This window comes from Oncorhynchus gorbuscha, linkage group LG16 (genome assembly GCF_021184085.1).
Source record: "Oncorhynchus gorbuscha isolate QuinsamMale2020 ecotype Even-year linkage group LG16, OgorEven_v1.0, whole genome shotgun sequence".
NCBI classification, from domain to species: domain Eukaryota; kingdom Metazoa; phylum Chordata; class Actinopteri; order Salmoniformes; family Salmonidae; genus Oncorhynchus; species Oncorhynchus gorbuscha.
In genome coordinates this window covers 24264303-24275925 of record NC_060188.1, presented here as the reverse complement: position 1 = coordinate 24275925, position 11623 = coordinate 24264303, and the positions used below count along the sequence as shown (strand labels likewise).

The 11623-nt window shown below is 41.7% G+C and overlaps 1 protein-coding gene across 1 annotated transcript; it reads left to right on the top strand.

The window, feature by feature from the left end:
- The first annotated feature begins 3242 nt into the window (after positions 1–3242).
- On the top strand, positions 3243–7000 carry LOC124000758. The gene is made up of 2 exons (XM_046307349.1): positions 3243–3381; positions 4543–7000. Exon 2 carries the CDS (start codon positions 4550–4552, stop codon positions 5510–5512), a length of 963 nt encoding a protein of 320 aa, XP_046163305.1. The 5' UTR covers positions 3243–3381; positions 4543–4549; the 3' UTR covers positions 5513–7000.
- Positions 7001–11623: the final 4623 nt, after the last annotated feature.

Genomic DNA, 11623 nt, shown 5'->3' with positions numbered 1-11623 from the left:
TCGCTCTCTCCTACAGCCCTATGCTGCTGGAATGTGGTGAAGACCTGACCTTTTCACACAACACTCTCTAATGCTTTATGGCACTGCCCTGGCAACCATGGACTTCACGTGCATTAACGTGTCATTAACGTGTCATCATCGGTCATCGCTCACATGGCTATCATGGAAATGACATTTAGGGGTTTTGTGGCTATTGCTGTGAGGCTTCATCTATGTTAAAGGTATATTATTTTAAATCCATTTTGAAAAAATCCTCCCATTATACTATAGCCTAATGGATAATTGAAGTAAATTTGTAGTTCCTCTAGTTTGAACCAAATGCTATTTGCTGGTTAGTACTCATTAATATATTACAGTAGTAAGATATGAATAGGATTCCTTGTGGAAAGGGTCATTCCTGGTGGAGAAGATGAGAAATGAATTGACTTGCGTGCCACAAGGTCACAGCACTGAACATACTTCTGTCCAGCAGAGACTTATGTTCACATGAGGAGGCACAACCCACGCACGCACAAGCACACACATTCTCTCTCTCACAAACACAAGCCCTCATTTCATTAGATTATTGCTGACTGTTAGAAATGCACTGTGTTTTACCAGTAATTGTTGTTGGGTTCTAGTTTGAAATGTTGCTATACTAGAAGTTAACGGGTACATGTATGAGGAACGTACTGTATATGGTGGGGTCATTAGAGGTTGAATAAGTTGTTTCGGTATGGAAAGTTACTAAGTAAGGGAACAGGTAATAATTTGGTCGCGGTCACTGATAAGGTAGGATACCTGTGGAGTAGTGAGGAATGGGGGCTGAGGTCAGGTTAGATGAAGGGAGAAGGACAGTTTTATTACACACATCACTTAACTTCCTGCCTAGCAACACAGATGTATTGTTTAGAGGTGCAAGGAGGAGACTACCTAAAGGAGGGTATGAATACTTGTGCTGGTGGAATCATGTCTTTGTCTTTGCAGCAGTTTGATCCCGTGGGTGAATAAACTTGGTTTGAGATTTGACTAGTTGTCCGTTCGTTGTTTCACTCTGTTTGTCAGAACCTAACATTGTAGAACAAAGTTTATTTAAAGAAAACATGAAATATACATTTTTAAAAAATTCTAGATATCACATCTCGTCCAGCCCTAACCTGGAACCAAAAAAGTTTCCTCCAGGGGTTCTCATATGGGGACAGCCAAAGAACCATTTTAGGACTTAGATAGCAAATGTTTTCTAAGAGTGCAGTTGTGTGGCATGTCTCTCTCAGACATTCAGGATCTTAGTATGTCCTAGGCTAAAAATAAGCCTTCCACGACCATAAGACCCACTAATAATGTCATTATTTACAACAAATAGTTAACCTACTTTCTTTTCAATAATCACTGATCTGGCTTTCAAGTCTGTCTATGAAAATGCCCCTTTTGTAAAAAAAATATATATATATACAAAACCATGCATAATGCACATGAACTAAGAATAAGTAGCTTCTAGTAGCAGGCATTATAGAAAATGTACACGTGACTCGTAAACAATCGCTCAAGCATAAACCTACGTGCTAGTAAGTAGCCAGCTAATCTTTATATTTCAAGTTCAGCTAACTTGGACCTTTTTGCTAGCTAACAAGGTAGAACACAAGGTTCTACGAGGTAGAACTGTCTGTCTCCAACTGTGTGAACATCATGCTAGCCTGTCCACCTTGTTAAGATGTTGAAATCAAGTGGTCTACCTTATTTCTCAGAAATAGAACGAGTTGCCAATTCCTTATAGAACTGGGTTTTATGTTTATAGCACATTTATAAAACACAGGCTAGAGAGCTAGTATAACAGTCTTCGGGCTAAAATGCTGCTAGCAGTTTCCCAGAATCAACGTTCATTGATGCTCCCGTTTTAGTAGTGTCTGCGTGCAATATGAGGAGTTGAGACATAGTGTGTCCGATTAAATGGGAAGGTGCTTTACAATAGAAAGGGTCCTTCTGTAGCTCAGTTGGTAGAGCATGGCGCTTGTAACGCCAGGGTAGTGGGTTCGATCCCCGGGACCACCCATACGTAGAATGTATGCACACATGACTGTAAGTCGCTTTGGATAAAAGCGTCTGCTAAATGGCATATATTACAATATTATTATATATTACAATATATTATATTACAATATTACAATATTACAAAAAAGGGAGTGAATGAAACGAGACCAAAAAGACAACAGGAGAACAAGAGGACATAAAGGCTCATAAAAACGCAAGAAAAAAAATATTTGATTCTTGTGATACAGGCATTTGGAATACTGAGCTAAAACATACCTTTGAACTAATCAAATTAGATACCTTATTCCAGGTACAACATTTTGGTTCCAGGTAGACCCCTTTCAGGTTCCATAAAGAACCCTTTCCAAAGGCTTCTACCTGAAACTGAAAAGGGTTATCTTATGGAGAACACTTTTTTTCTAAGAGCGTGGTAGTAAACCGCAGGGGGTAGAGGTGATGGGATTATTGAAACGTGGAAGGCAAAGCAGACTATCCTTGATGATGCTGCCTGACAATTTTTGCAAACGGATGTATTTCTGTTTGCAGTAAATGTCAGCGTTTAGCATTGCACGGGAGGAAGGAGGGAGAAGCAGAGGGAGAAAGGGCCTGCCGTGGCTGCTTTGTATTCTGGACCAACCATTTCACTGTCATTGGGTAGGAATGAAAAGCAGAAACACACTGTGTTTTACCAGTAATTGTTGTTGGGTTCTAGTTTGAAATGTTGCTATACTAGAGGTTAACGGGTACATGTAAGAGGAACGTACTGTATATGGTGGGGTCATTGGAGGTTGAATAAGTCGTTTCGGTCTGGAAAGTTACTAAGTAAGGGAACAGGTAATAATTTGGTCACAGTCACTGATAAGGTTGAATCGCTGAGGAGTAGTGAGGAATGAGGAATGAGGTCAGGGTAGGTTAGATGAAGTGAGAAGGAACAGTTTCATTACACACCTTACTTGACCCCAAAAGGGTTCTACCCGAAACTAAAAAGTGTTCTCTTATGGAGACAGCCGAGGAACGTTTTAGGAACCCTTTTTTTCTAAGAATGTGGTAGTAAAACGCAGGGGATAGAGGTGATGGGAGAAGAACAGATGAGGGAGATGGTGGTCTGTCGTACTGAGGGAGAAGTTGGTTGATGCATGCAAAGTCTGAGCAGTGGAACGCAACCTCTGCTCAAGTGTAAAAAGGTGAACCTCCTGTTATAACTGATTGTGACTTGGGGGCACACACAAACACACACCTGAGCGGTCTGCCAGGTTAGTGGGTGAATGTGTGACTCATTCCCTTTCCTGGAGACGTCAGTCTTCTGCTGGGCTGTAAAAGGAGGTGAGGTGGTTCCGTGTTCACTAGATCAGAGGACGGTTCACCAGGAACACGGTCAGAGAATATCATTTTCTAATGCATACATACTTTTTCTCTTAAATGCTCTTATTATTTATGTGCAGTTAGGAATTGTAAAATGCCTAACAGTGTTTATGATCTCATAACTTGTATCTGATTACAATGAAAAGCAATTTTTTTCCCCCTAAATGCTCACTTGTATTACGCTTGCAGTTACGAATTGTACTGCAAATTCTTAACAGCAATTGTGCTCGGAGGAAGGAAAGACAAAAAAAAGCTCCAATAGTGGACATTAGGACGAGGAATTGCCAGGGATATTATCACGATACTTCGGTGCCGATAGCATTATGAATTGCAATTCTCAAGATTCTATATAAATTTGACAACTGTTAGGGGCCCGTAAGTAAGCCTTTCACTGTAAGGTCAACTACACCTGTTGTATTCGGCGCATGTGACCAATACAATTTGATTTGATTTGTGATTCAATACTGCGTTTATATTGCAATTTGATCTTTTCAAACATGTTACTCACTATATGTCTGCTGCAGAGAGACAAGAGAGAGCATGAGAAAATGAGTTTTGATCGATCAGGGAAATAAAAGTGCTGTTTAACAACGGGAGGTCCTCGAATGACTAACTAAACACAACTAAACATGAACAAAACACAGGTGGTGGAGACAATTACACCGCGAGATACTGCAGTAGAGAGATTCTGTTTATATTCTGTATCTAGGCAACAATATACAGCAGCCATAACTCGCTACCGACAGCAGCAAAAAAAGGACAGCTATATATCAATATAATATACATTATTGCGATATGTAAATGCACAGACTTTTCCCCACACAATTCCCTTATTTGCTACGTTTGCTGTACATAGCTCTACGTTACTATTTTTGGTATCTGCATAAGCACAGTATACATGATCCCATTTCTAGCTCCAGGACGGTGGCAGTTTGAAAAAAGGGAAAGTCGATTGTGCTGATTTATTGGCGCGTTGAACCATGTCGTACACTGTAGTTTAAAAACTATGTGGGTAGTGGTAAAAAAACAAACATCATATTTGAATTCCCCATCTTTATGCACCTTAGCCATTGTAATCAATTGCAATCAATCAATCCATTTATCCCCCCTCAATTTCTCCCTAGGTTGTACTGCTTCCATCATACAGTCTGTCTCTCTCTCTCTCTCTCACAGGATTACCATGGAGAGAAAAGGCTTGTGTTGCATCTTTGTCTTGTTGCTACCACTGGCCTTAGAGTCTGCAGATATACCTGTCCTTAACTCAACAAAAGACCTCAGGAACGTCGAGTTTGGCCACAGATTTCCTCGTCATGGCCTAATGCTGCTACACTTTGTCTCGGGCGGCATAAACGTCGATAACGACGATACACTCACACCAACGTTCTTACCCGAAAGGGGAGACTGGGGCTTCCATCACTTCAATAACTATGAAGTTTTTCCACAACTGCAAAATCAGAACAGACAGGGTTACTACGAAGTCGGGAATATCAACACACCAACAGCATACTCACTCGATCCTTATGTCACTCTCAGCTATTACCTTACCCCAGGAAACTTAGAGAGGAACATGGACAGGTTAGTTATCAGAACAAGACCCAACAGTCCACTGTTAGAGGCAGTCTACATCACTCAGCACTATCGAAGAAGCAGTGAGTATGACCACAAAAACACCTACCAGATCAGCCCCGCCCTCCTGAGGGAGATCAGGACCCTCTCGCAAAACCGGGTGAACAGTGTGGATGTGTTTCTGTACGCTGCCGGCTATGACGTAGACTCCAGAACCTTCACATGGAACTGCTCTGCCACTGATAGCACATACACGGTTGAAGACGCAGGCAGAATGACTCTAAATGAGTCCCCTGCTATAATGAAAGGGGCCGTGGTGAATGACCACCACACAGAGTGCTATGCTGTTGTGCTCCAGGTGAAATCCACAGAAAGTGGGTATGCCCGGCTCAGATGGGCCAATGTCCCTGACAGCCTACTCGATGTGGGGGTGATGCTGGCACTCTTTAATAAAGATGGAAAGAATCTCTTATCTCGCTCTCTTGACACGCATAGCTACGGAACCTATGACACCAGTACCTTAACCACGGGCTACAGGTCAAGCTCCTCTCCAAGGACGGGTCAGATGTCTTCATGAGAGGACCTCGGTATGATGACGCAGACAGGAATGTTCCTGTTGGCATCGAGGGGTATGACGCCAGTCTGCAGCTCTACACTAAAGACGGCTACGGATGTGCTCGCCTGTTCATCAATAAGACCTTCACTGATTGGAAGACTGATTTAAGACTGAAGTACTCGTGGGTTGGATTCTACACCAATCACAACTATTCTAGTCATTGTTACTATACTTACCAGTATGCTATCTATTTCACTAAACAGGATGACACATATGATATATATGATAAATATGATATATATTCGTATGAGTCTAGTTTGTCCATTCAACCTGGAGCTCAAGCTCGATTCTTCCTCAAGGAAACATATGATCAAACTCTGGCAAAAACTAAACCATGGGAATGGTAAAAAGGTGTCTGGAGGATTGCTGGTATTCGTATTAGTGTCTCCAGCCATGAGCGAGGTACTTAACCCCTCAGACTGTCGAGCAAAAACAGTCATTTAGGGAGAAACCAGCAGAATTTTACAACACTTGGAAAGAAATTGGAAAGCAACTGTGTAAATTTAAAGCACCCAACAGAGAACACCTCAGTCATGTGATTAACAAAGAGCCCCGTCTCTACCGCTTACACAACACCACGCCGTCTCCGTGGCGACAGGGAGCAGCCAATCACCATGCTGACGGCAGTAGAGAGCAGACAGGATTGGACACATCTGACCCTTCTGTAACTCAGAGAGCGATTAGACTACTACAAAAATATGTTTAGTCTCAGGTAATAAGATGGAGATGTAGGGAGAGGATGAGTGAATGAGTCAAAAGGCATAAATCAGCATAATGCCCTGAGGTAGTTTATCAACTACCCTAAGCTGACCTATGATAACTTCATAACTGCAACTGAACAAACTACCCTGACCAGACCAATCGAGCACTGATGTCTGTAATGTCTACATGTCAAATGTTTGTATTGTCTACTACCGTCAATTGTGTTACAGTTTTTCAATATAAATTGCAAAGTATATTTTGTTGTGTTCATGGAGCCCAGGAAGATTAGCGGTCGTCAGGGCGTCAGCTAATGGGGATCCCAATAAAGATAAAGATGAATAACATTGTGTTATATTGAAGGCCATGATTATCAAGATTGCTAATGGATGAGTAGATTTGTTTGGGCTGGTTAGACTCACAATCTAACCACAGAGGAGCAGAGGAGGGCCAGCAGTATTTTGACTAGGGTTGCAAAATGCTGGGAACTTTCAATACATTTCACAGAAATAAATATATTTAAAGCAGTGGAGGCTGCTGAGGGGAGGACGGCTCATAAAAATGGCTGGAATAGAGTGTAATGGCTGAAAATGGAGTGAACGGAATGGAATCAAAACACATGAAAACCAGCTGTTTGATACCATTCCCTTCACTCCATTAAAGATCATTTACGGTCAAAAAAAGTCTCTTAACTTGTCTGTTGGCCCTGCATTAAAGACCATATACGGTTAAATAAAATTGTGATAAATAAAAACAGTCTCCAATTTAATTTTCCAATTTCAACCAATTTCATTTAAGGGCGTAAAAATTGACAGCTGTGCCATATAAATTGCAAAATAGTTTATTTTTGATGTACCCATTATTCCACGGCACATGGTTTATGAATTGATATGCAAAACAACGCCGGATTTAAAACTTCACATCTTTCTATTTAAATTATTATACAAATTTCTTGCAACCAATAGAATGTTATATACAGTGCCTTGCGAAAGTATTCGGACCCCTTGAACTTTGCGACCTTTTGCCACATTTCAGGCTTCACACATAAAGATATAAAACTGCATTTTTTGTGAATAATCAACAAGTGGGACACAATCATGAAGTGGAACGACATTTATTGGATATTTCAAACTTTTTTAACAAATCAAAAACTGAAAAATTGGCCGTGCAAAATTATTCAGCCCCTTTACTTTCAGTGCAGCAAACTCTCTCCAGAAGTTCAGTGAGGATCTCTGAATGGATGAGGGGTCAAAGCCCTTACCTCAATACTTTCGCAAGGCACTGTAGATGCGTTCTGTCTCCTAGAGATGAATTTACTTTAGTGCGAAAAGTGCAAATCAATCCCAGAACAACAGCAAAGGACCTTGTGAAGATGCTGGAGGAAACAGGTATAAAAGTATCTATATCCACAGTAAAATGAGTCCTATATCGACATAACCTGAAAGGGCCCTCAGCAAGGAGGAAGCCACTGTTCCAAAACCGCCATAAAAAATCCAGACTACGGTTTGCAACTGCACATGGGGACAAAGATCATACTTTTTGGAGAAATGTCCTCTGTTCTGATGAAACAAAAATAGAACTGTTTGGCCATAATCACCATTGTTATGTTAGGAGGAAAAAGGGGGAAGCTTGCAAGCCGAAGAACACCATCCCAATGGTGAAGCACGGGGGTGGCAGCATCATGTTGTGGGGGTGCTTTGCTGCAGGAGGGACTGGTGCACTTCACAAAATAGATGGCATCATGTGGGAGGACAATTATGTGGATATATTGAAGCAACATCTCAAGATATCAGTCAGGAAGTTAAAGCTTGGTCGCTAATGCGTCTTCCAAATGGACAATGACCCCAAGCATACTTCCAAAGTTGTGGTGAAATAGCTAAGGACAACAAAGTCAAGGTATTGGAGTGGCCACCCCAAAGCCCTTACCTCAATCCTATCAAAAAGTTGTGGGCAGAACTGAAATAGTGTGTGCAAGCAAGGAGGTCTACACACTTGACTCAGTTACACCAGCTCTGTCAGGAGGAATTGGCCAAAATTCACCCAACTTATTATGTGAAGCTTGTGGAAGGCTACCCAAAACGTTTGACCCAAGTTAAACCATTTAAAAGCAATGCAACCAAATACCTATTGAGTGTATGTAAACTTCTGACCCACTGGGAATGTGTTGAAAGAAATAAAAGCTGAAAGAAATCATTCTCTCTACTATTATTCTGACATTTCACATTCTTAAAATAAAGTGGTGATCCCGACTGACCTAAGACAGGGAATATTTACTTGGATTGAATGATAGAAATTGTGAAAAACTGAGTTTAAATATATTTGGATAAGGTGTATGTAAACTTCTGACTTCAACTGTATGTATGTATGTATGTATATGGTATATATATTTACCCCAAACATATATGGGGGTTTGGAAATGATGCAGACAATTACATTGATGGAAGCAACAATCTTTCCGCAATAATAGAGCTGATCCACCCCTTATAAAATCTTTTTTTTATATAACAAAAGAATACTATTAAAAAACACCACTTAGAAACCTTTAAAAATCCCAATTTGTAGATGGATACGTCGACCCATTGTCTAAGTATCCACTATGAGTAAAGTAAATCGGTCAGTCTATTAAAGATACTATAATTTGTGTTGAAATTGTACTGGCTAAATAACATAGCAACCGTCTGGTTGCGAGTAGAGAAAGAGAGAGAGAGAGAGAGAGAGATTGACTGAGAATGACATTTTTGGCAAATAAAGTATGCAAATCTTCAGTTAGATAAATGAATGCTACTTTTCCAACAGTCATAGGCTTTGACGGCTTGGCAGGATAGAAATGGTCAACAACAAATCATCAAATGTGATTCATTTCAATAAAGCTCATTTCAGGACAATTATGGGGATGTATTTCTTCATGATCTGTAAACACACATAGGCCTACAGCTTAGTGTATTACAAAAATATATACATCGAAATGAACTGCTGTGGAAAATCAGAATAAAATATTCAGACTTCTATGATGAGACATAAAAATCTACCCTGTTGTGATCTTAGTATGAAAACAGGGACCTTTGATAAACACATGTAATCTTCAAACCTTTGAATCATTAATGACCTTCAAAGCTTAGTAGTACAACTGTGACCGATTCCTGATACACGCTATTCCTTTTGGAAGGATCCAATCTCAAACACAGAGGGGAGGAGGCCATGTGATTGGTTGGGAGAACCCCTGACTTCTCAACAACAACAAAAAAAACAGTGAAACTAGGGAGGGAGTATGAAAGGAGGGAAGGCTGTCCCAATCAATATATGAGAGTAAAAGTTGGCTCTGTAGAAGCGCTCAGTCATCCATCTTCTCCCACAGTGCTGAAGCCCCTATGAATGCAGAGAGAACCTGTAAAGACCATCTGCTGACAGAGAAGGATTGAGCACCATCACACACTGTTCTAAACCAGTACGCGGGCTCTCTCTCAGACACACACACACACACACACACACACACACACACACACACACACACACACACACACACACACACACACACACACACACACACACACACACACACACACACACACACACACACACACACACACACACACACACACACACACACACACACACACGCACTGTGAGAACCGCTCCTCCTTCATGGAACAACGGCATGCCTAAATGATTGTAGACGAGCTGTGTGTCCTGAAGGGTAGCCTATCGCCTTGTGTGTCTGTGTTCTGAACATACTTTGTAATGCATGTGATATCTGGTTTGCTATCACTACATTTGATGCAAAGCTACTCCCAGTTGGTTCAATTACTTCCAAAAGGCCCTCAAACCAAACAGCTATGCTGCCATAAAGCATTGCATCATCACCAGCCAATCGGCAGGCAGCAGTCATGTGCTTTGTGCAACAAAGACCTGGGGAATAAGCAGGTGCATGGCAAGAAAACAATGAAATATAGTCACATACCATATAGTATAGATAAATACACAGACACAGTACAGAAAAATGCATAACATTAAAGCACACCCACACACACTCATAGGTTTCGCAATTGCTATTCCCTGCTTGAAACAGGCCCATGGATAGACTGAAATGTTTGCTTGTGGCTGTATCTCTTCGATTCACGCAAGTGTCTCGTCTAATGAAGAGGAGAGAACAAATAAATGGAGAGGAGAGAGCAGATGAAAAGAGGAGAGAGCAGAGGTACACAAGCCTTCTCAAGTGTCCTTTTAAATAACTACTCTAAGAGCTACCTTCAGATACTGTTGCATTAGCCCTCTGCCAAGGCAGGTTGAAGCTGTACACGCGCGCGCACGCACAACCACACACTGACACACACTCACACGCGCACATACTGACAGACACATGCACGGATGCGCACACACAAGAACACGCACACACACTTCACTCCACTCATCCCCTTATACAGTAGGCTGTGTTTGTTATCCTCCGGACATGGACAGTCATGCCGTGGTATTAGAATGTTTCCCTCCCTCAGAGTAGTGTTATCTCCCACCCATATAGTGTTACAGCATCCTGTCACTAGCAGCATGCCTACCGCTTCCCTCTGACATGACTTCTGCTCACTGGTGACAATCACTCAGCACACACATGATGTGTGTTGAACCCAATTTGAACCCAATCCCACATAAACCCTACTACACAACGTTGTTGTGGGCACAAAGCTCGGGCCAAGATCGGATCACTCTGCTCCAAGGTATCAGTAGGGGAATTAGACTCATACAAGGCAGGGTCCTGGCCTGTAGCTTCTCCTATTAATGCATTGTTTCTGTAACATGGTTTCTGTAGTGTGTACTGGTCAACCTCAGTCAAGGGCTTAAGATGGACTTGCTTCCGTTTCATCATTAGAAACTGAATGGTGATATTTTCAGGCTACTTAAAGCTGGCCTTCGGTTACCTCACTCAGCAAGTTGGCTACAGGCATACGGCTGACCTCGCCTGTGTCCCAAATGGCACCCTATTCCCTACATGGTGCACTACTTTGATCGGAGGCTATGAGGCTATGATCAAAAGTAGTGCACTAGGTTGGTAATAAGTGGCATCTGGGACGCAGGCCCTCATGTCTGTTTGGAGGAAAAGAAGCCAGTGTCTTAGCTATTCAGCCTACTAATCCATTTCAATCCCTCCAAAAACCAGACAGCAGATAAAACCCCAAGGACGAACAGAATGAAGGATAGCGGACAGACAGACAAGAGTCCAAAGCAGCCCCGGCACATTTTGTTCTAGATATGACTGTTGACCAAAGGCATTTTGGATACGGCAGTTTCTTTCTTTCTTTCATCTCTTGACCCTTTTTGAAAGCGGATTTTCCTTTTGAGGCAATTCAGGTTACGCGTTCTGGAAGGCGACATGAATAGAAT